The sequence below is a fragment of the Strongylocentrotus purpuratus genome, unplaced genomic scaffold, assembly GCF_000002235.5.
Source record: "Strongylocentrotus purpuratus isolate Spur 01 unplaced genomic scaffold, Spur_5.0 spur5_scaffold_9, whole genome shotgun sequence".
Classification (NCBI taxonomy): domain Eukaryota; kingdom Metazoa; phylum Echinodermata; class Echinoidea; order Camarodonta; family Strongylocentrotidae; genus Strongylocentrotus; species Strongylocentrotus purpuratus.
Window position 1 is genome coordinate 28,926,423 of NW_022145615.1, and position 20,366 is coordinate 28,946,788.

Genomic DNA, 20,366 nt, shown 5'->3' on the forward strand with positions numbered 1-20,366 from the left:
CTTTTCACGTTGTGTGATATAATTATCACCTGATCTGTCCAACAGATAACATCTTCATAAATTAAGAGGTATAATTGCATAAAAACAAGTAAATATTTGATAAACCTTTGTGACATGATAAACTGTCCTATTACCCCCACAGAAATCAACGAATGTGACAATGACCCTTGCAACAATGGAGCGACTTGCTCGGACATAATAACGGGCTATTTCTGTACATGCACCGCAGAATATGCAGGGCGCCACTGCGATTACGGTACGTTGAAGAGAGCAGAAAAACCAAAGTTTGATGCATTGATGCATGTAAAGACTAGCAGTGGGAGTGTCTAGGTATAGAGGATAAATCACCGGACCATGTGGCTAGTAATACGTGGTTCAAATCCCTGCAAAGACTCTAATATTCTCTGGCAATACATTAATCCACATATGCCACTCTCCGCCGAGGTGAAGTGAGCGGATACCAGTAAGGTTGATTCCTCGAATGCTTAACCCGTTGACTACTGAATTATTTTATTCCCATAGGCTTAACACAGGGACCACCAGGTTCCAGTAAGCAATGGGTTAAGATATTATTAAGAGCAATCAGGTAGTAGTTATATCAATGTCTTCAACGAATTTTAATAGACCTTTATATTTTGGACTCCATTGACACGAAGAGAAGACACTGGAACTGATTTTCTTTTCTAATCGCAGGTAAAACCATTTGTTCCACATCAGACCAATGTGCAAAGAATGAGGTTTGCAAAGATGGGCTGTGCAGCTGTGGACACGGTCGGATCAGAACAGAAGAAGGTTGTCAAAGTAAGTATGATCAAATGAAAATACAACTTCATTTGATAGGTAGACAATTATATAATGCCTGTTGGAATTATATAGCTACTCGGCTTTGGTGTTATATCATAATTATCACCATAGGTGTAAAAATACCTACACCAACGCATATAAATATAAAAATTATATCGTTGAAATTTAGGATTCTCATGAAGTCGGACAAGGTGACATTGAAACAAAGGAAGGGTTATTCAATAGACCTTTTGCATGTCCTCAATTCTTAGTCGAAGGTTTGCCATGACAGGCTTCATGTGTAACCTTTACATTAGTATTATTATGATTATTTCCATTATTATACCATTCTGATTATTATGATTATTATTATTATTATTATTGTTCATGTTGTTGCTGTTACTTTTAATATATTGCAATTAATGATCTTTTTTCTTCCAGTTCCGAGACGATTCAAAATGTGGTTTCAAATTACAGAGGTCAACGGTTCACTTGCAATATACCCTGACACTTTCAAATCAAGTGATGAAATAATCAGAGGAGAACTAGAGTATGCGGTATGAAAACATCCATCTTATGACATTTTACTTCAACAAAATAAAAAAAATCAATCAGTCAGAGGACTAACGCTTTACATTTAGGAGGCGAGATAGCTCAGTTGGTAGAGCAGTGGTGTCGTAATCCGGCGACCCGGGTTCGGAACCAAGGCGATGCGCTAGTGCCCCTTGGTATTAGGCATTAATCCCACCTACCAGGTCTCTCGGAGTGGACCTAAAGCCATCGGGTCTTATGGTTGCTTAATAACAAGCATTGTGCTTTCTTAGCAGTCGGGTAAAATAACCGCCACTACACATACACACAAACATAGCTTAAACAGAAATCCGCCACTTCCAAACGCTGCATTTATGGTATTAACTATTATGCATTATTTTTGGAAAGGCAGAATTAAAGTGTTCAAAGAAATATGCAGTTTCATCTACTGGTTACCAGGCATGTAGATGCTTTTTACCATTAAAAGTAAATATGTTGTTTGAATATTCGTTTAATCGGCATTTAAAGTGACTCGGTAACATTGCCTCAGAATCTGGAACGAAATCCTGCATTTAGCTCATGCTGCAATCATAATTAGTCAGGAATCCCATGGCTTTTACAAGCCGATCGCCTGTCTGATAATCAAGATATTTATGACTGGAAATCGAAATTTCATTTTTCTTTTTCGTAACGGCTATTATAACACTACAGTCTTTAGGGGAGAATGATTATGGTAAAACCGGTCACTCAAAGAGTTTTACTTTTGAGGCACTTTGTGATCATTTTGACGCACAACCTTTTTTAGGGCTTCAATATTATACCATATCACAGACATCAATAACACTTAGAACCATGCATCTCAGATTTAATATTGTTAAACGATGCCTTTAAATGCGGATAGAGATCGAATGCAAATAAATGTCGATACTAATTTTACTTCCCGGTTGAAGATTTAGACATACTATTTCAAAGTTTGATGACAGTACTTAGAAAGCAAAGCGCACGATCGCAAGGACGTGGGCCTCACTTTTTGAAATATGCGAAAATGACAATAATAGTAGTCTGTTCAGTATACAAAAAATAAAAACCTGGTCTTCCACAGAGCCCTGATTATAAAAAACAGCGCATGAAAATATACATGAATTACAATTAGACCTGTACAATATCGGATTATTAAACTTGACTTACTTGACTTAAGCCGTCCACACCATCACTGGGATGTATGATGGCTTCTGTTTCACTATGGCTTGCCACTCCTTCCTGTCTTCTGTTAACCTAGTGGCTTTAATCAGGGAGTCAACTTGTCTGTTGTTACAGTCCGCCTTGATGCAGTCTGTCCATCTCTTAGCTGGTCTACCCCTTGGGCGTTTGCCATGTACATTTCCGTTGAGAAGGATGTGGGGATATCTTTTTAAATTCATTCTGTTGATATGTCCAAAGTATCTCAATCTTTTTGTGGCAACCCTGTCGATGATGGTTTCTTCCATGTTCAGTTGTGTTCGTATTTGTGTGTTTCTCATCCTGTCAAGTCTGGTCACATCCATGATTCTCCTGTGACATATGCCATCTCAAAAGTGTAAAGTCTATTTTCATCGACCTTCTTTAATGTCCATGTTTTTGCACCATATTACAGAATAGACAACACCAGGACTTTGTACAGTTCTACCTTTGTTGAGCAGCGTATATAGTTTGATGTCCAGATTTTCTTGAGTGCTTGGAATGCTCCTATTGCCTTCCCAATGCGGTGCTTTACCTCTTATTACACATTTAACACAATATATGCATGGTTTAGATAATGATAAAAATCAAGTACAAAAACAAGTTAAACATAAACATTGGAAAAGGTACTATGTCCCTTTTGCAGGCAAAAAAAAATGAAAAGGTTAAATTCCAATGGCATTTGAAAGATAATACTAATTTAGAACTCCCCTTAAAAAAATGGGGCTTGAAAATGTCTTAAAGTGGGAAAAAAACGACTATTAGTTGACAAATCGACTTAGGAGCTATAGAGCCAATAAGTAATAGTCTTGATTTTCAGACCATTGTACCGCATAGTCGTACGTTTTATGCTGCGCAAAGATTCAATCAGTTTAATTTTGGCCATTACAAGAAGTGAGTTATTGTAGTAGACAAATCCTTTACAGCTCATGTTATGTATGTTATTACCAAAGAAGAAAAAGCCAGTCAGTCAATCAATACTGACAATAGTGTCTGACAGTGAAGTCTAGCAAGTAAACGGGTTTCCTTGCATAATTTGAATATAAGGACACTACTAAGGTTTAAATTTCACAGATAGGATATACATGACATATTTATAATTCCTGCAAAGTTCTACAGAATTTGAGGTTGGCTGCAAAAGATTTTGTTGTTGTTGTTGTTGGGTTTATCGGCGCTATCCATCGATTCCGATGATTTCCGCCAGGCTGTGCGTGAGGGCGTCTTGCTCTCACTTCTGCTGCTCTACGTTTTTGTGATTCTGATACTTGCCCGGTGTGTGAGATAAAGATTTACCTTGGCCTATGTTATTGGCGAAGTGCAAGGTTATGGGGGATTAATGTGCTCGTTACTCATTTTTTGTTAGTCATTTAATGTTAGAGCTGGTTGGAATTAATATCATGAAGTTTCGGTGTCAATTTATAGAGTTAATGATAAATAATGTGTGTTATGTTTAATAGTATGCGCATTTAATAATCGGCTGCAATCATTTATTCAGGCTTCGTATGTCCATCATCTCCTCCGTCATTCTGTTACTTTTATGCCTTAAGGCATGAAAAGCACAAGAATGATAACACAATGCTATAATACACTTTATAATTCTCTATATCTTCCAGTACCTTTTATAAAGGCTAAAATGATTGAGAAGTTTTCTGCTTTTCCAAGTAGATTTTTTAGGTTAGGATTCGTCACATGAAGTTTGCGATACATACGGTTCCTCTGTCTTTCATATTTAGGGCATGATAACATAAAATGTTTGGTAGTTTTGAAAATGTGACAATTGTCGCAAAGGCCCGTATCATGCCTATTTATCGAGTAATTGTAATAATTAAGTCTACACTTACCAAGACGGGACATAGTATCTTTAACTGAGTATAAGATTACACAAAAGAAAAACAGTTAATAATTAATGATAATTGTAGGCATTGTATGGTAATGGAGTCAAGTAACATGACAAAACTGAATCATAATAGATAATGATAAAATCAACTATGAAAATGCTGCATCAAAATTGTATTGGCTTTTGATTGGTTGAGAGCAGATATATTTCAACTATTATCAGGTTGCTCTGAAAAAGTACTATTTGGGAGTTGATAAATTTTTGATTTGAAAAACAACACATTTGGATGCAGGATATAAAACAAATATACCATGCTCTTTTTTCGACGTACTGGTTAAAACTATGGGCCTCCGAGTCGGTGACTGAAATAGTACTATTGGAGTCACCTCTTGCTCATAGTTTTAACCAGAACCTCTCAAGACAGTTTATATTTGTATACTATTAAAAATGCCATGAATGGAATGCTCATTATTTGCCGCTTACTTCCTTCAGATTTTTCACCGGTTATCAAGATGGGAGATCTTCGTTGACTCCGTATTCAGTGTCGAAATCAAGTCCTTCAATGGAAGTCTCGGAGTAGAGATAGACATCGTTCTCGATGCAGGCACTACACCGGATGACGTCATGATTTATGATCTTATGACGGATGATGTCTATTTCGCCGCCAAAGATCTGTCGTCTGGATACACATCTTACACCGTGAATGTTAGCTCTATCGTTGTTCAAGGTAAGCGATGGGCCAGGGCTCTGTGGTTAGTGAGTCTGGAAACTTGAAGGTTTCGGGTTCGAAATCACGATCAATATTCTGCTTTTGGGGGCATTATTTCTTGGTTACGTATGTTATTAGTTAGGAGTTAAAGCAGAATTATGAAAATGAAACCTGTAGATAGTGAAAACCGGTTTTCATTGATGTAGGTCCTAATATTTTTCCTACTTTTTCACAATGTACAACTCTTTTCCATGATTGTTGAACACATCAATCCAAGGGTAACTTTCCAAATATACCCTATTGTTTGGCCTTTAGAAGTTATGTCCGGACTAGACAATACGTCATTGTAATGAAATTACCCGAGGTTGATTTTTCGTATGTCTTTGCGATTCTGTTTTTTAAAGAGTTATTTAATAAACGGTCCAATGACATATAGAAAACCCATCTTCCTGTCTCAGATTTGGATGAATGCGATGAAATGGAATACTCCGCTTGCTCTGTCTATTCTACTTGCAACAACACGATTGGTTCCTACCAGTGCTCCTGTTTGCCTGGCTTTGGAGATCAGGGGGATCCGACAGATGGGCAAGGAACGGTCTGTAGTGGTAAGATACTGGTGCAGATTTAAAGATTCAGAAGCTAACTTGGCTAAAGATATATCTCCACTGACTATCTACATTGTTTTGTTTTGTCATTTTTGTTTTTGCTTGATACTAGATTTATATTTTCTACTCCATTCTCGCTGGGGTTGGCATTGGATAGGCCTTACTCCTTCGCTATTTCTCCCAACATATGCCCTGCTTATTTTATGATTGTTTTTATCATTTATAATATTATGTAATGTAGTTTTTATTCCACGTAGTAGGTGTCCTGGGCCCCGTCTTACAAAGAGTTACGATTGATCCAAATCAATCGTAAGTCCTCCAATCAATCGCAAGTTTGCAGTCTCCTATCTCTTATGTACATAGTTACGATTGATATCAATCGCAAATAACTTACGATTGATATCAACTCTTTGTAAGACGGGGCCCTGGTGTAGTAAACGCACCACCGGACTGTGGATCACATGGTTCTCGAGTCGAGTCTCAGCACTAATGTCCTTTGGAAAGACATTAATCTACATTTGTAACTCTCTACCCAGGTGAAGTAAATAGGTACCCGGTAGGATGAATTTCCTTGAATGCTTTAGCGCCTTTTCCTGGCGGCTCAGCTGCAGCCGAGGTAATAATATGAAACCATGTATCAAGTGCAACAGAGTTTATTCAGATAGTAGTTGCGCTATATAAATAGACATATTATTATTTTAAGAAGGTAATGCATGAGCTATTGAAAAAAAAACTTTGTTGAGTTTTGAAAGTCTTTAATATCACGTTCTTTATACATTTAGATATCGACGAATGCATTAATTCATCCTTAAATGAATGCTCTCTGTTCGCTCGATGCACGAACACAGTCGGTGGATATAACTGTGTTTGTCTCTCGGGATATGTAGACTCTACTGGGAGCTCTGGAAGATTATGTGCAGGTAGGCAGTGATAACCAATAATAATTTTCCACTATCGCCAAAACTAACGCTTATAGGCTATTGCAAGAGAGGTGCCTACATGATGCGGCTACGCAAAGCGTATAGAGAGGGATTTGTTAATGTTGTGACATATTATAGTTGTGACACGCGCACGCTCGTTCTTTATCGGTCAAATTCATGGAGCTAGATCCAAATAGTTTTCATACAATAGAGAATGTATGTAGGAGGGAACTGTTTGGGGCTTCGTGAATTACATGGGTGCACGTGCCACAACTATCTCCCCTCTGCTAGCTATAAGGTCGTGAGGACCAATGTTAAAATAAAACTAGCCATACAAATATGTACATGTAAGAGAAAGAATATAATTGGAGAGGAAATAGTTCAAGGGCTTCGGAAAGTATTAAATTTTGGGGTATATTTCTTTGTGTACTGTTTCACCCTGTGCTGCCGATCAATCTTTCGTATATTAATACATGAATGAATGAATGAATAAATGATTTCATGAATGATCGGATGAATGCCTAAATATGAATAAATAAATGAATAAAATATGTATAAGTAGAAATATGTATGACAAGTAGGCCCACATAAGAGGTATCGATGGATCGAGACATTTTCTTTCTCTGCCATTGTACCAAAGAATAATAGTGAACCATATTCAGAACAAAACGATCCACCTAATTCATATCTTTGTGCGTATTTGAATAAAACCCATCGCACAATAAAACGATCCGAGTCCGATCCGATTTTAGGAGAATTTGCAATAGTATTTAATACGAACATTCTAACATGAGAAATCTAGGATCTAAATAATCATTATGATGTAGAAAATCTAAATTTAATGGGTTTTCACGAACGCTTGGAAAAATCTTAATCGGCTCAGAATCGTAAAGACGTCAGACCAATATGGCGATTGTTTACGATTTGTAGACGATTCGGCTTTGTTTTGTTACTAGAAGAGTTCAATATACTGAATTCCGGTTGTAAGTATTCTTATCAATATTTAGAAGTTAATTAAGGAAGATGCTTAGATTTCCTTTCTAATACAAATACAATTCAATTGCTTTTTTTCGAAAATTGGATTGGAGGACGGTCGAGTGGTGTGCGGTGGGAGTAATTACAGGCACTATTGATTACAAAACAAAAGACCTGGGCCCTGTCTTACAAAGAGTTGCGATTGATCCAAATCAATCGCAAGTCCTCTAATCAATCGCAAGTTTGCAGTCTCCTATCTCTTGTGTACATAGTTGCGATTAATATCAATTCTTTGTGAGACAGGGCCCTGATGCACATTATCAAGTATTCGATGAATTTAATGGAACGAATTCCAATTTCCCCCATAAAATCAGATATCAACGAGTGCATCTCACAACCATGCTCCAATGGCGGTACATGCAGGAACTTGAAAGACAGATTTATATGTGAGTGTGCTCCAGGCTATGAAGGACAGAACTGTGAAATAGGTAAGTCTACTTTTTACATTATCATCAATTAATTTTCTGAACAGTTTTCATTATACATGTATTATAACATTAGTTATTGATTTCTATCAACAATATGCTTTTTGTTTTGGCAAAATCATGCAATTACCATTGATCTTATTAAGATCATTTTCATTTATTTGGCAGGATTGTTATAAAAGAGCAAAATGCTTTGTAGGAAAGTAACACATTAGATAAAAGATGTTGATCAAAATCGGATAATCTATATAAAAGTCTTTAAAATGTCAATTAGTGAATTTTACTGTACAGTCACACGATGACTTGCAATTTCGAGTAATCATTCTCTTCCTGGCTCTCACACAAAAAATGATTTCAAAACAAAATTACCCCTTTTCTCAATTATATTGGAAACTTTGCTCCTCTCTTTCTGTTTTTCACATTCTCTATCTTCCACTCTTTTCACTCTGTCTTTCTCACCCTCTCCCTTTCACTTTGTCACCCCCTCTCTCTGTCACCACCCTCCTTCTCCCTCTCAGACCAGAATGAATGCATCTCCGCTGAGCTGAATGACTGCTCCCCAGTGGCGGCTTGCACCAACGAGCCTGGAACTTTCTCCTGCGCTTGTCCTCCGGAGTACACAGATATCTCACCTACTGGTGCGGGCCCAGGAAGGGTGTGTGAGAATGGTAAAGTGGCGAAATAAAGGAGCATCTTCTATTTCAATTAAAGGGGCAGTGAGCTATGCAGTAATGTAGTAATTTATTGTTAAAAATCCGGGGGGGGGGGGGTAGCAGAGTCATCCGAGGGCGGGGTGTTATACATCTGGCTTGCCCAAGGAAGTAGGACAAATAGGTGTTGATTAGTGTGTGCATGTGCGTGTGCGTGTGCGTTTATGTGAGTGTGTGAGCGTGTGTGTGTATGTGTATGCGTGATTGCGTGTATGCATAAGCTTTTGAATGGTACGGGGGGGGGGGGGCTACCCACCGTTTTAGATATTGGAAGTGTTTTTTCTTTATTATCTGAGTGTATTTGATGGACAGCTTAGGGGATGTGGGTGAAGGGATGGCTGAAGTGGTTGGGTACATGAAGTCTCATGATGCCTAAAAGCAAGCCCTCTTCAAACATGTGTAGGGGGACGGGGCAGAAGGTATTTACCTACATAAAGGGAAGCCACTGGAAGTAATCGTCGACAATTCTTTTGTATCTTTGTGCTTTTTCTTTTACTTTTTCTTGTATATTTCTGTAACTTACTAGTTTTTTATGTTTCTTAACAGGTTCCATGACCTTCATCGTCATTATCTCAATCGTCGTTGGTGTCATGTTCGTCCTCTTCGTCGCATTGCTCTTATTATCCCAAGCGAGGAAGGCCAAATTCTAGATCGTGCCTGTGGTCGAAATCCTGATTGAGTGGTTCGTCGAACACGTACACCGCGTTCGAAACAGTTCCTATTCTATCTCTATGATTATGGTTTTGCCGTCTGTTTAAGCTCATGAATGAAATATCAAGTTAGATAATTTGCATATGAACACAATTCATGTTTTACGTTATTAGTTTGTATATTGTAAGATATTGTTCAGTATTCTTGTTTTTAAAGTATCGATTGTACTAGTAAATTCATTATTTTTTTATTTTTTTTAACGTTTTCTAAACTGATTTGTACCACAAGACTTTGTTTAGCTTTTTAAGAGGTTAGGCTCGACTAGCACATGTGCTATATCTGGCCCCTTTTCCAACCAATAGTTTCTTTTCTTGTACACTGTCGCTGATATAGTTGAAATATTTTTGATTTACTCCAATTTATGGAATTATTGTAAAAACAATTTAAAAATAATAGATCTAGCTAATAGTATACATTCTCAGATGTTATTGAATAATAATTTGACATTGTGTGTTGTGTGTGACTGCTAAAGCATGTGCATGCTACTATGCTTTACAACTAGGGGACCTACGCCCTTAAGTCATAAATGACAGTAATGAGGATTAATGCCCCCACAAAAGGGCACTACTATAGCACATCGACACGATTTTGTTCATGAGGCCTCACAGTTACGAGGCCATTGCTTTGTCATTGAACCATAACTGTACGCAGCGAGGGTTAGGGTAGGGGGCAGTTTCCATAAATTTAAAAAAAAAACAGAAAATGCAATAAATTTACAATAATTTATTGCATTTTACCCCGGTCCCCAGCATAAAAAATCCTCTGGACGGCCATGCATTATGGATCAAGGCAGGGGCACAATCTTTTGTAAACGCGTTTAAATGAGGTCAACGTAGCATGCGCAGTGCAGGTTTACGAATCCAGCTGCAGAGCCAGAATCATGCCTGGAGGAGCCAGAGAAGTAAACATAAACAGTACACCGTGGAACTGCGATTACGATGAACGTTTACGATGAGCGTTTCAAATCGCTCAATCTGCCTTCAAAATTGAGCATAAACGTATCCTCAGTCAAATGGACGTTTTTTTTATTGATTGGACGCAGTCCGCGCGGTGCCGCCTTAAAGGATTCAAAAACGTTCATTTTGGGCCATTTTCAAGACAAAGGGTACTTTTTCAAAATTGTTCAAAATCTTTAGATTTTTTAGATCTTCAGTAGATCAAGATAGATGGTCATGATACCGACCCAGACCTACCAAGTCTCACACCTTTAGCTGGTCCCTTATACTTTGTTTGCATAGTAGAATAGTAAATGTTTAATTTACATTGTGTACTTTTTGTAAACACTACATGTACTTAACATTAAATAGATCAAATTTGAAATGTAGTTCTTTTATTCAAAGTAAGGATTTATGACGGCTGTGCACTAAATTCATTTGGAAGTGTACAGGTTGATGTAATTGCTTCTCTATTGAAATAAATGGTTACATTGTGAAATTTACCTTCAAAAGCGTAATTTGATTCATTTTACATTGTCATCAACCTAAATCACTAATCATGCAGTACCTCCTGCTTCATGTAGGAATACACCCCCTCTCTTTCTCTCTCTCTCTCTCTTCTCCACAATTCTACTGCCTTGAGAAGCTCCCTCTCCCTTCACTCTTTCCATCTCACTTCATTTCTCTTTCACTCCCTTCTTTCCTCCCTCTTTCCCCATCTCTCGCTCTCTCTCTCTAACACACACACACACACACATTCTCTCTCTCTGTCTTTATGTCTGTCTGTCTCTACACCTGTAGCCATCTACCACTTTCTTTCCTCTACTTGTTGACCCATAACGTTATTGTTCATTTCATGCATATTTTTCTATTTTTCTCCATTCAAACTATTCATTTCACATCTAAGAAAATTCAGAATGTAAATAATTAAATAAAATACACGGATACAATACAATTTCCTCCTTTTTTTTCTCTCTGTAAAATTTATCGTCATAAATTATAGTATCTCAGCTACACATATACATACATGTATCTGCCTTTGGTACATGGACATGACATGAGTTAAATAAAACTTCAGAACAAGCAAACCAACAAGGTCTACGGAGTATCGAAGAGTTGTTAAGGTTGCTCATTCTAAACAATTTTGTGCTAAACATTATTGTGTGGTGATCACACAAGCCCCTTATACTGACTTTGCCCTTCTCTAGGCCAATGCTTGAATAAATTTTGTTGTGAACCTCATGCACAGGCTGTTTTGTTTAGAACAAGTAACATGCACAACGAGCGAATATGATGCTACCACTATGGTACTCCATGGTACTTTATAGAATGTAAGGTTCTTGTATAAATGAGCGGCTAGCGTTGAAATGTTTGTAAACATTCAAAGTCACAATGACCTATGTTAATCTTTCCTGGTATGTGTAGATGTGTCACTGTAAATCACAAAACTCAGATATACTCTTCTTTCTTTATACATGAAAATAATGTACACTGTACACAATTAGAAAATGCATGTAATGTAAAAATATTGAATTCTTTTCAGGCGTTGATATTGTTTAATAAAGACAAATATCACCCTTCCCTTTCTCTCTACACATTGCATGATATATACAATGTATTCATTCACATTATTAAAGCATTTCACATCATACAATTTTGCAGGAAAATACTAAGGAATATTAAGAATAAAACTTCATTGGACATAGTAAACATCTGTCAGGAACATGTACATCAATAATAGTACAATCTACAAGTTGTTACGAACCTCATACAAATTAAGTTATGTTAATTTGCTCATGAGCAGAATGTTGGTTTGTGAAGATGATTAAAACATATTGTGACAGGTATCTTATTATTTGTTTTGTTTCAATACTGTTGCTACTGTTGTGTTGTGAAGTGCAGGAATATATGATTGTATAAACTAATGTCAACTTGTTGTGACAATGTAAATCTGATGTTCGTGTTCAAAGGAAAAAAAATGATCACATGTTTTCTCTGCGGGAGGTACACTAGATTGATCCAATGCAGAAGAAATGCCATTCAACTCTGAAGTTACATACGCACAATAAGCAATATACAAAATGTACAATTTTGATAAATTACTTTCAAGTGAAAGAGTACAATAGCTTTTCGATGAATGAAAATGATTATGAATTATGTATTTAGATCCTCGTAATGTTGTTAATGCTGTTGAATTGTAAAATTATTGAATAAACTACCTCCGAAGAGGAAAATATTTTAAAAATACCTGAAGTTACTCATTCTGTTGGAGAAATAGAGTGACACTCTTGGAAGAGCTTCAGTCTATCCTCCTAAAAGAAGTCAGATGCTCTTGGAAAGATAGAATGAGAAATGTGGAGGAAAGCTGGAAGGCACTAAGTCACTGTCACTCAGTCAGGGTTCAGGAAACAACACTCCTGCGAAACAGCCCTAGCAAAAAAGGACATCTGAATGGGCACAAGTATTGACAAAGTTAATCTTGTCGGTATAGTACTGCTTGACCTCGGCAGGCTTTCGATTTTGTAAACCATGTTACCCTGATTGAAAAACTGTCATGTTACCAAGTAGACTCGGTTACATGTAAATGGTTTGTCTCCTATTTGAAGGATAGGAGTCAGAGAGATAGCTTGGAACATACTCTATCTGAAAAGTCGCCCATCACGTCAGGAGTCCCCCAGGGGTCCATACTAGGCCCCTTGGTATTCATTATAATGATGAATGATCTTCCTCTCCTTTGATAGTCAAATGGACATGTATGCTGATGATACAACAGTCAGCTCAAGTTGGAAAACTCTTGAAGCTGTGCAGCAAAGCTCTCTGAAGACCTATCCAAAATTGAAAAATGGTGTGCAAGCATCAAGATGGTAATAAATACTATGAAAACCAAGAGCATGTTTTTAAGCACCCATCATAAATTAAATCACTTACATTACATAGCAAATGGCCTGAAATTCGGGTACCACAAAGTCGGTCACAGCTATTCTCGAGAAGCTTTTCACCAAGTACGGTCTGCCTCAACATGTGACAACATCGACAGAGTTCACAGAGTTCTTAGCCAACTACGACATATGCCACCATCACACATCTCGCTATAATCCGCAGTCGAACAGAGGGGTTGTGCGATTCAATCGCGTAATCAAAGAAGCGTGAAAACTAGTATGACAGAAGGGAACACCTTTGCTTAAGCGATCCAGATATGCCTGCCTACATATCGATCCACGCCTCATTCGTTTCCATCAGGTTAGCAACGAGGTACGGATGCAAACTCAATCAAGCCCCCAATGATAATTTATATGCTGAGAGAATCTTTGCGGGCCTAGATTACTTGCAACGAAAAGTGCCTAATGCAATTACAGTTGCATTCAAGGGCATTCTCGTGTGGAGCGTGAAAAAGACCAGGGACTACCTTGACAACATGCCAGTAGAGAAGAAGAAGAAGAGGTATCTCATGGACGCAATGCAGCAGAGGAAAGCTTTCCTGAAGCTCTACCAGAATAGGAGTAAAAACATCAAGGAAGGTTCAGCTCAAAGTTACGCTTGGCAACATTCAAGAAGGAAGACAAACAAAAGGTAAAAGCAAAGCAATGTGCCAAGAGCACAGCCAATGTGTTTAAAGTGTGTGGAATGTTATGTACATCTATGAAGCCTGTTGAAGAGTTGTAACAGAAAGCCTAGAGTAGCAGGCAAATAGAAAAATTTCTGAAATGCCAAATCAAGTATTGGAAATGTACCTTTAAAGGTGGACAGGTGTTGTATTGGTGTAAATCTGAATTGAATATTAAGTGCATATCTTTAGACTGAGTCTTTCAGTCGAGGAACTGGAGTTAATTCTACAATACATCATATCCGAGGTAATGACAAGCAAAGATGATCCAGCAGCAAGTTCTTCAGTGCTGACAGTGTCCACAGAAGACAAGGAAGATAAAAGAAAAGCCTTGAAGAAAAAAAAAATCTTTATTGAAGTGTCACCAATGAAGAAAAAGCGTTGTAGGCCATTTCCAGGCAATAGAATCATACACCGAAGAACAAGTTATATTTGTTATATGTTGACTATATTTTGATGCATTGTAAGTTTTTATGACAGTTTTGAAATTGTATTGTTACTCATCTATAAAATACAGACATGAGTTTGAGGGGGCGGATGATATCCGCTCCATTCAGGCATTTTGTCCTGAATTCGACGACTGGTTGGACCTGGAGGCAGATGAAATGGCTCCAACGATAGAAGTTTATTCAAAGTAGTTAGATTTGTTCAGAAGTTGAGGTATCTCATGGACGCAAAGCAGCAGAGGAAAGCATTCCTGAAGCTCTACCAGAATAGGAGTAAAAACATCAAGGAGTGTGTCGCTGAAAAGTTACGCTTAGCAAAACTGAAAAGGAAGACAAACAAAAAGTGCGTGGAATGTTATGTACATCTATAGAGCCTGTTGGAGAGTTGAAACAGAAAGCAGAGAGTAGCAGGTAAATGGAAACATTTCTGAAATGCCAAATCAAGTATTGGAAATGTACCTTTAAAGGTGGACTTAAACGACAGGATGCATTCAATCTAACAAGAAAGGGACAGAGTCTTTCAGTCGAGGAACTAGAGTTAAATCTAAAATAAATCATATCTGAGGTTATGATAAGCAAAGATGATCCAGCAGCAAGTTCTTCAGTGCAGGTGATGTCAACAGAAGACAAGGAAGAAAAAAAAAGCCTTGAAGGCCATTTCCAGGCGATAGATTCACACACCACAGAATAAGGCATTATTTTTTCTGGATACAGAAGATGGCAAACTGTTAGATTGTAAAGGATTATGATGTTACTATGACTTGGATGCTGATAACGTTTATGGACAGTATATGGGAAAGACAGTCATTTTTACAAAGTTTAAGGATTTTAAAAAAATATTAATGTACAACTGTTGATAGAGAAGAGCTTATTTACTGTGAAAGAAGGATGTTTGTTGATGAAGTCCTGGATGATACTCTTACCGACTATTACAGTGGTAATATAAGTGTATACAGTGTAATTGGGGCACATCGAGTTTCCCTCGTTATGATAGTGCTCGTTCTGACAAGATTCCACTGTACACTGATAATATAGTTATACTTGTTGATTATATTTTGATGCTTTGTAAGTTTCTATGACAGTTTTGAAATTGTAATGTTACTCATTTCTTAAAAAGTACTTTCACGAAATTGGTTTTATTTCGTAGGTAGCTATATTTGGAATCAAGAAAATCACTTGTCTCAATTTGTTTTCCTTATATCTTTGGCATAGATGGCGTAATTCCAGTTGGATGTACAGTGCTATAGTCACATGTTAGATTATCTAATGCATATGGAAACTATGTGTCAATAAATTGTTTGATCATGCACGTTTAGACAGTTTTGGTCTGATGACTATTCTGCCATGGATATTTACTTGTTCTTTCTTGTTTAGTTTTATAGATTAAAGTAAGTGTTTCTGTTTAATATTTGGTTTATTTAGATCCGATATTGGAAAATGAAATTATAACCAATGTTTGTGTAATTCTTATAAACTTAACGTGAACAATAAATGTTTAAGGAATGTGTATGTAGATCAAGTGTTTCATGTATGGAGGAGTTTAAAAGCAGTGGTCTAAATGATTACTGTCGCCCACTGGGCACATAACACTGTGAAGTAAATAGCACCTGACCACTTCAATAACAGAGAAGAGAATTTAAACCGCAGAGAATAGCAGAGAATGTAAACCCAGGTTTAACATTCCATTTCAAAAGTCAGGATTAACTTAAACCTAGGTTTTAGTCAGGCCTAACTTTGTAGAAATTGTATAGATATTTTAACCTGGGGTACACCTAGTAAAAGTCTGGCTTATTAAAGTCAGGTGCAACTAGTTTTCCCCAATGGCGTATTTGTTGGATATTCAGAGAAGAAGACACTATTACAACAAATTATTGCAAATGATGAGACCTGAGAGACCTCTTGTGGAAAGAAAAAACTCCTTTCATGTTTATGGCGACGACAAATTTTTGCAATGATACTGATTCACAAAACAAACAACAATTTTCATCACCAAAGAGCTGACTGCAGCACAGCAGAGACACATATTGCGCGCGGATGCATTGCCTGTTTATCTGCAAGTTCTGACCACCTTGCGATTCTATGCCGTTGGTAAGTTTTTAACATTATTTTGGATACTTTATTTGCTCATTGAAATTTAATGCTTAATATTTTCTGAATCTGAGGGATTTATATTTTCAGTAAGTTTGTAAGATTTTTATAGTACGACAATCCTTGAAACTAAAAAGTTTGCCTCGTTATGATAGTGCTTGCTCTGGCAAGGTTCCGCTATACACTGATAATAGAGTTATATACATGTATGTTGATTAAATTTTAATGCTTTGTAAATTTTTATGACGCTTTTGAAATTGTAATGCTACTCATTTATAAAGTACAGACATGAACGAACATTATATTCGGAAGAAGTTTATTCAGAGTAGTGAGATTTGTTCAGAAGTTTATCAGTGTTAGTTTTACATTGTTTGAGGGAGCTAAATAATGTATTGACATTGCTTTTGTTTTTTTATTGTGCTTTACTTTAAAAATGTATACCACTGTGATGATGTAACTGATTGATGATTAATAAAGACTCTTTGTTTGTCCCTCACAGAATCGCTGTGCCCATCATTGATCTTGACCACCTCACATCATAATCATCACTAATAATTACACTGTATACTATCATTACCATTATCATCATCATAATTACAAGAAAGGTTTCAGTAAAGATGTGCATACTTGAGGTAGAATGTAATACAATGATAGTTCAATTATATCTTATTTACCTTCACTACAGTCCGATGAAATTCCACAAGAGTTCCCAGAAGACGGGACAATTGCACAAAAGCAGGCATATCTCAAAAAAGTGGTGAGGAAGGTGATTGCGCATGTCTGGGCGCCAGTCAACCAGAACGACATCAGCAGCATCACTTCGGCACCTGATAAGTTCAGTTACGGCATGAGCAGAGAAATGCAGGACTTGCCTTATGTTTACTGCCACTGTAAAAGAGGTTACAAAATTAGACTCGTATCTAAATCATTATCTCATGTCTGGGAACCAGAAAACCAGAATGAACAAAGCAGCATCACATCTGCACCTGACCACTTCAATTACGGCATGAGCAGAGAAATGCTGGACTTGCAGTATGTTTACTGCCACTGTACAAGAGGTTACAAAATTAGACTAACAACCAAAATCTAAATCATTAAAGTTCCTTTAGCCCTTTCAACCATTCAACTGTATTCAACTGGGGTGGTCAAACTGAAGAGTGGTCAAGAGTTCAAGTTGAGAACAGGCAAAAGACGAAAATCATCAGGGTGTCTAAGAAAAGGGACAAGTTCATCGCTTGCTTCAAGAAGAGGATTGGGGAATTTTGACAGCACGTTCCCTGTGTGAAACAACAGTTTCAGGCACTATCTGACTGCCTGCCGGTGAATGTATCATGCAAATGGTCATTGCAGAGAACTATGTATGTGTGCCTTTGGAGGAGGTGCAGAGCGGCTACTGGAGTCAGAATGGAGTTACTCTGCACCCGATTGTTGTATATTATCAACACAACAACAATGAGCTTGCCCACCACAGCATGGTAGCTGTGTCGGACAAAAAGGAACACAACTCAACTACTGTAATTGCAATATTACGCAAGGTGATTCCTCGATTGCAAAAGTTGGTAGCCTGTTACCTCAATTATCACGTGTACACTACTAGAACGACAGCTGTACATCTCAATACCGGAACAGAACAATGTTTTCCGTGCCCAATGGAACTACTTTGAGGCGGGGCACGGCAAAGGGTCCTGCGACGGAATTGGTGGGACTGCAAACGTATGGCTGACAATGAAGTGAAAAGGAAGTTTGTTATTCAGGATGCGAACAATTTTTTTCGCATGGGCTATATATATTTGTGTCCAAAGAGGAGTGTGTCCAGAAGACAACACATGGTTGCCAGCTGAAGTATCACAAATTTGTCAAGAGCCAAGATCCTACAAAATGACTACACCAAATGGCAGTGTGTTCATCGAGGAATAGGTTACATCTGAGAGAGATGCCCATACACATTGGGACTGGAACAGTACCCATACAAGGGAGAGTGCATTTTCCACAAGAGGATGTTCAAGTTGACAACCACACAACACCTGCAGGCACACGGGTATCGTGTGTAGAAAGCCCTTCTCGACACAGGATCGACTAATTCATTTTGATTGAAGGAGTTGGTGAATGAGCTGCAAGCTAAAGGCAGAAGCAAGATCCTGTCTGTCTCTACCTTGGAGAAACGAAACAGCCGGATAAGATGTGAAGCAGTGAACCTCAAAGTCATGGGACTTGCCGCACAAACTGAGCTTGACCTGGAGGTTCACACTCGTCCCAGCTTGAATATTAGCATTGCTAATATGGCAGCAGAGGCAGATATAACTAGGAGTCCGCATTTGCAAGGTCTTAATCTTCCAGTCGTAAGAAGAAGCCAGGTCACATTGCTGATAGGTCAAGATGTTCCAGAGGCGTTGATATGGAATCAAGAGCCATTAATGGGTAATCTCTGTCCCCTTGAAATATTTCATATGTATTTTAGTGTATGTTGTATTTATTTTGTGTAAATTTATTATATCATTATTATGTTGTATTATGTAAACTGATGACGCCATCTGTCAGTTGGCCGATCAGCTGGGGTTCAAAATCACTCCAGCTGACTTTGAGCGCTCGTACCGCACATCACCTGGAGGCGGCAATGGTGCAGCAGTGGACCAGTCAAAAGATTGGCCCATAGTTCTGCAGTTCGGCGCCTACCACAAAAAAGTCAAGTTTACTCAAGCCCGTTCCAAGCTCAAGGGGACGGGTATATACATAAATGAGGACTTGACAGCAGCAAATCAGAAACTTTATCACACGGTGCGTCACTCGGAGAAAGTCTTGAGGGCGTGGAGATAGATATGTCCCATTTTTTTCTTACAACTTTACTCTAATTAAAAATTTCGAATTTCTAACTACCAGAATTAAGAACATGTTTTAAGAAAAAAAGTTTCAGCTATTTTGGTGCAAAGTGCTGGAACTCTTTTTCACAAGAACTTAAACATGAGTTATCTATTATAAGTATATGGAATCAAGAGCCATTGATGAGTAATCCCCGTCCCCTTTAAAGATTTCATATGTATTTGTAGTGTATGTACTATATTGTATTTATTTTGTACATATTTATCTTATCATTATTATGTTGTATCATGTTGTATATATATGTTATATTGATATTGTATGTTTTATGTATGCACAGCACTACGGAAGAACAGACCATGGGCTGAGGTAGGCCTCTGTGCCTAAGTAAATAAATGAAATTATATCTGAGAATTGGTCATCGTTTGTTGATCAGTAAGTTCAAATTAAATCACCCAAATTTATCCAAATCATTCATAAAGAGTTGATTGCCTGCAGTAACTCCTAATATCAACACGGGATGTTTTTCCACCTGTCCGAGGTTGGACTGACACACATCAGTCTACCCAGCAGAAGAACAGCCTGGTATTGCATGCTAGAATGCCGGGCAAGTGGAACATCACCATATTGCATCTGTGCCAAGCACACAACAAACATCTTACTAGTAGAGTGCACCAATCAGGAGTGTCCATACAGGCAAATTTTTCTCATCTCATTCTCATGTCCATATATCATAAGTTTTAGGAGACTACATATGTCCCAATTTTTCTAACGTCACTCTACCTATCTGAGAATATTCATTGCTTGTTAATTAGTAATTTCAACTTAATTCATCCAAATTATTCATAAAGGTTGAAACTGTCTATATACTCACTGAATATGCCTTTTCAATGGCCTTATGTCAGACAATGTATCACTTCGGAATCTTATCTTTCAATGGGATCAGATCATCAGACTGGTCAACCCACAGTAGTTGCATGCCATTTTGCGTATCT

The 20,366-nt window shown here is 37.7% G+C and overlaps 1 protein-coding gene across 1 annotated transcript in view; it reads left to right on the forward strand.

Annotated features, from left to right (window-relative positions):
* The window catches only part of LOC100892346 (leishmanolysin-like peptidase), a 33,380-nt gene extending 23,499 nt beyond the window's left edge, over positions 1–9,881 (forward strand). The window contains exons 14-22 of the mRNA XM_030977223.1: positions 143–256; positions 694–801; positions 1,225–1,340; positions 4,862–5,096; positions 5,537–5,683; positions 6,466–6,603; positions 7,953–8,066; positions 8,582–8,731; positions 9,320–9,881. Of these exons, the coding sequence (XP_030833083.1) occupies positions 143–256; positions 694–801; positions 1,225–1,340; positions 4,862–5,096; positions 5,537–5,683; positions 6,466–6,603; positions 7,953–8,066; positions 8,582–8,731; positions 9,320–9,423 (1,226 nt within the window). The 3' untranslated portion in view covers positions 9,424–9,881. The remainder of the gene's footprint in view (positions 1–142; positions 257–693; positions 802–1,224; positions 1,341–4,861; positions 5,097–5,536; positions 5,684–6,465; positions 6,604–7,952; positions 8,067–8,581; positions 8,732–9,319) is intronic.
* The last annotated feature ends 10,485 nt before the right edge of the window (positions 9,882–20,366 follow it).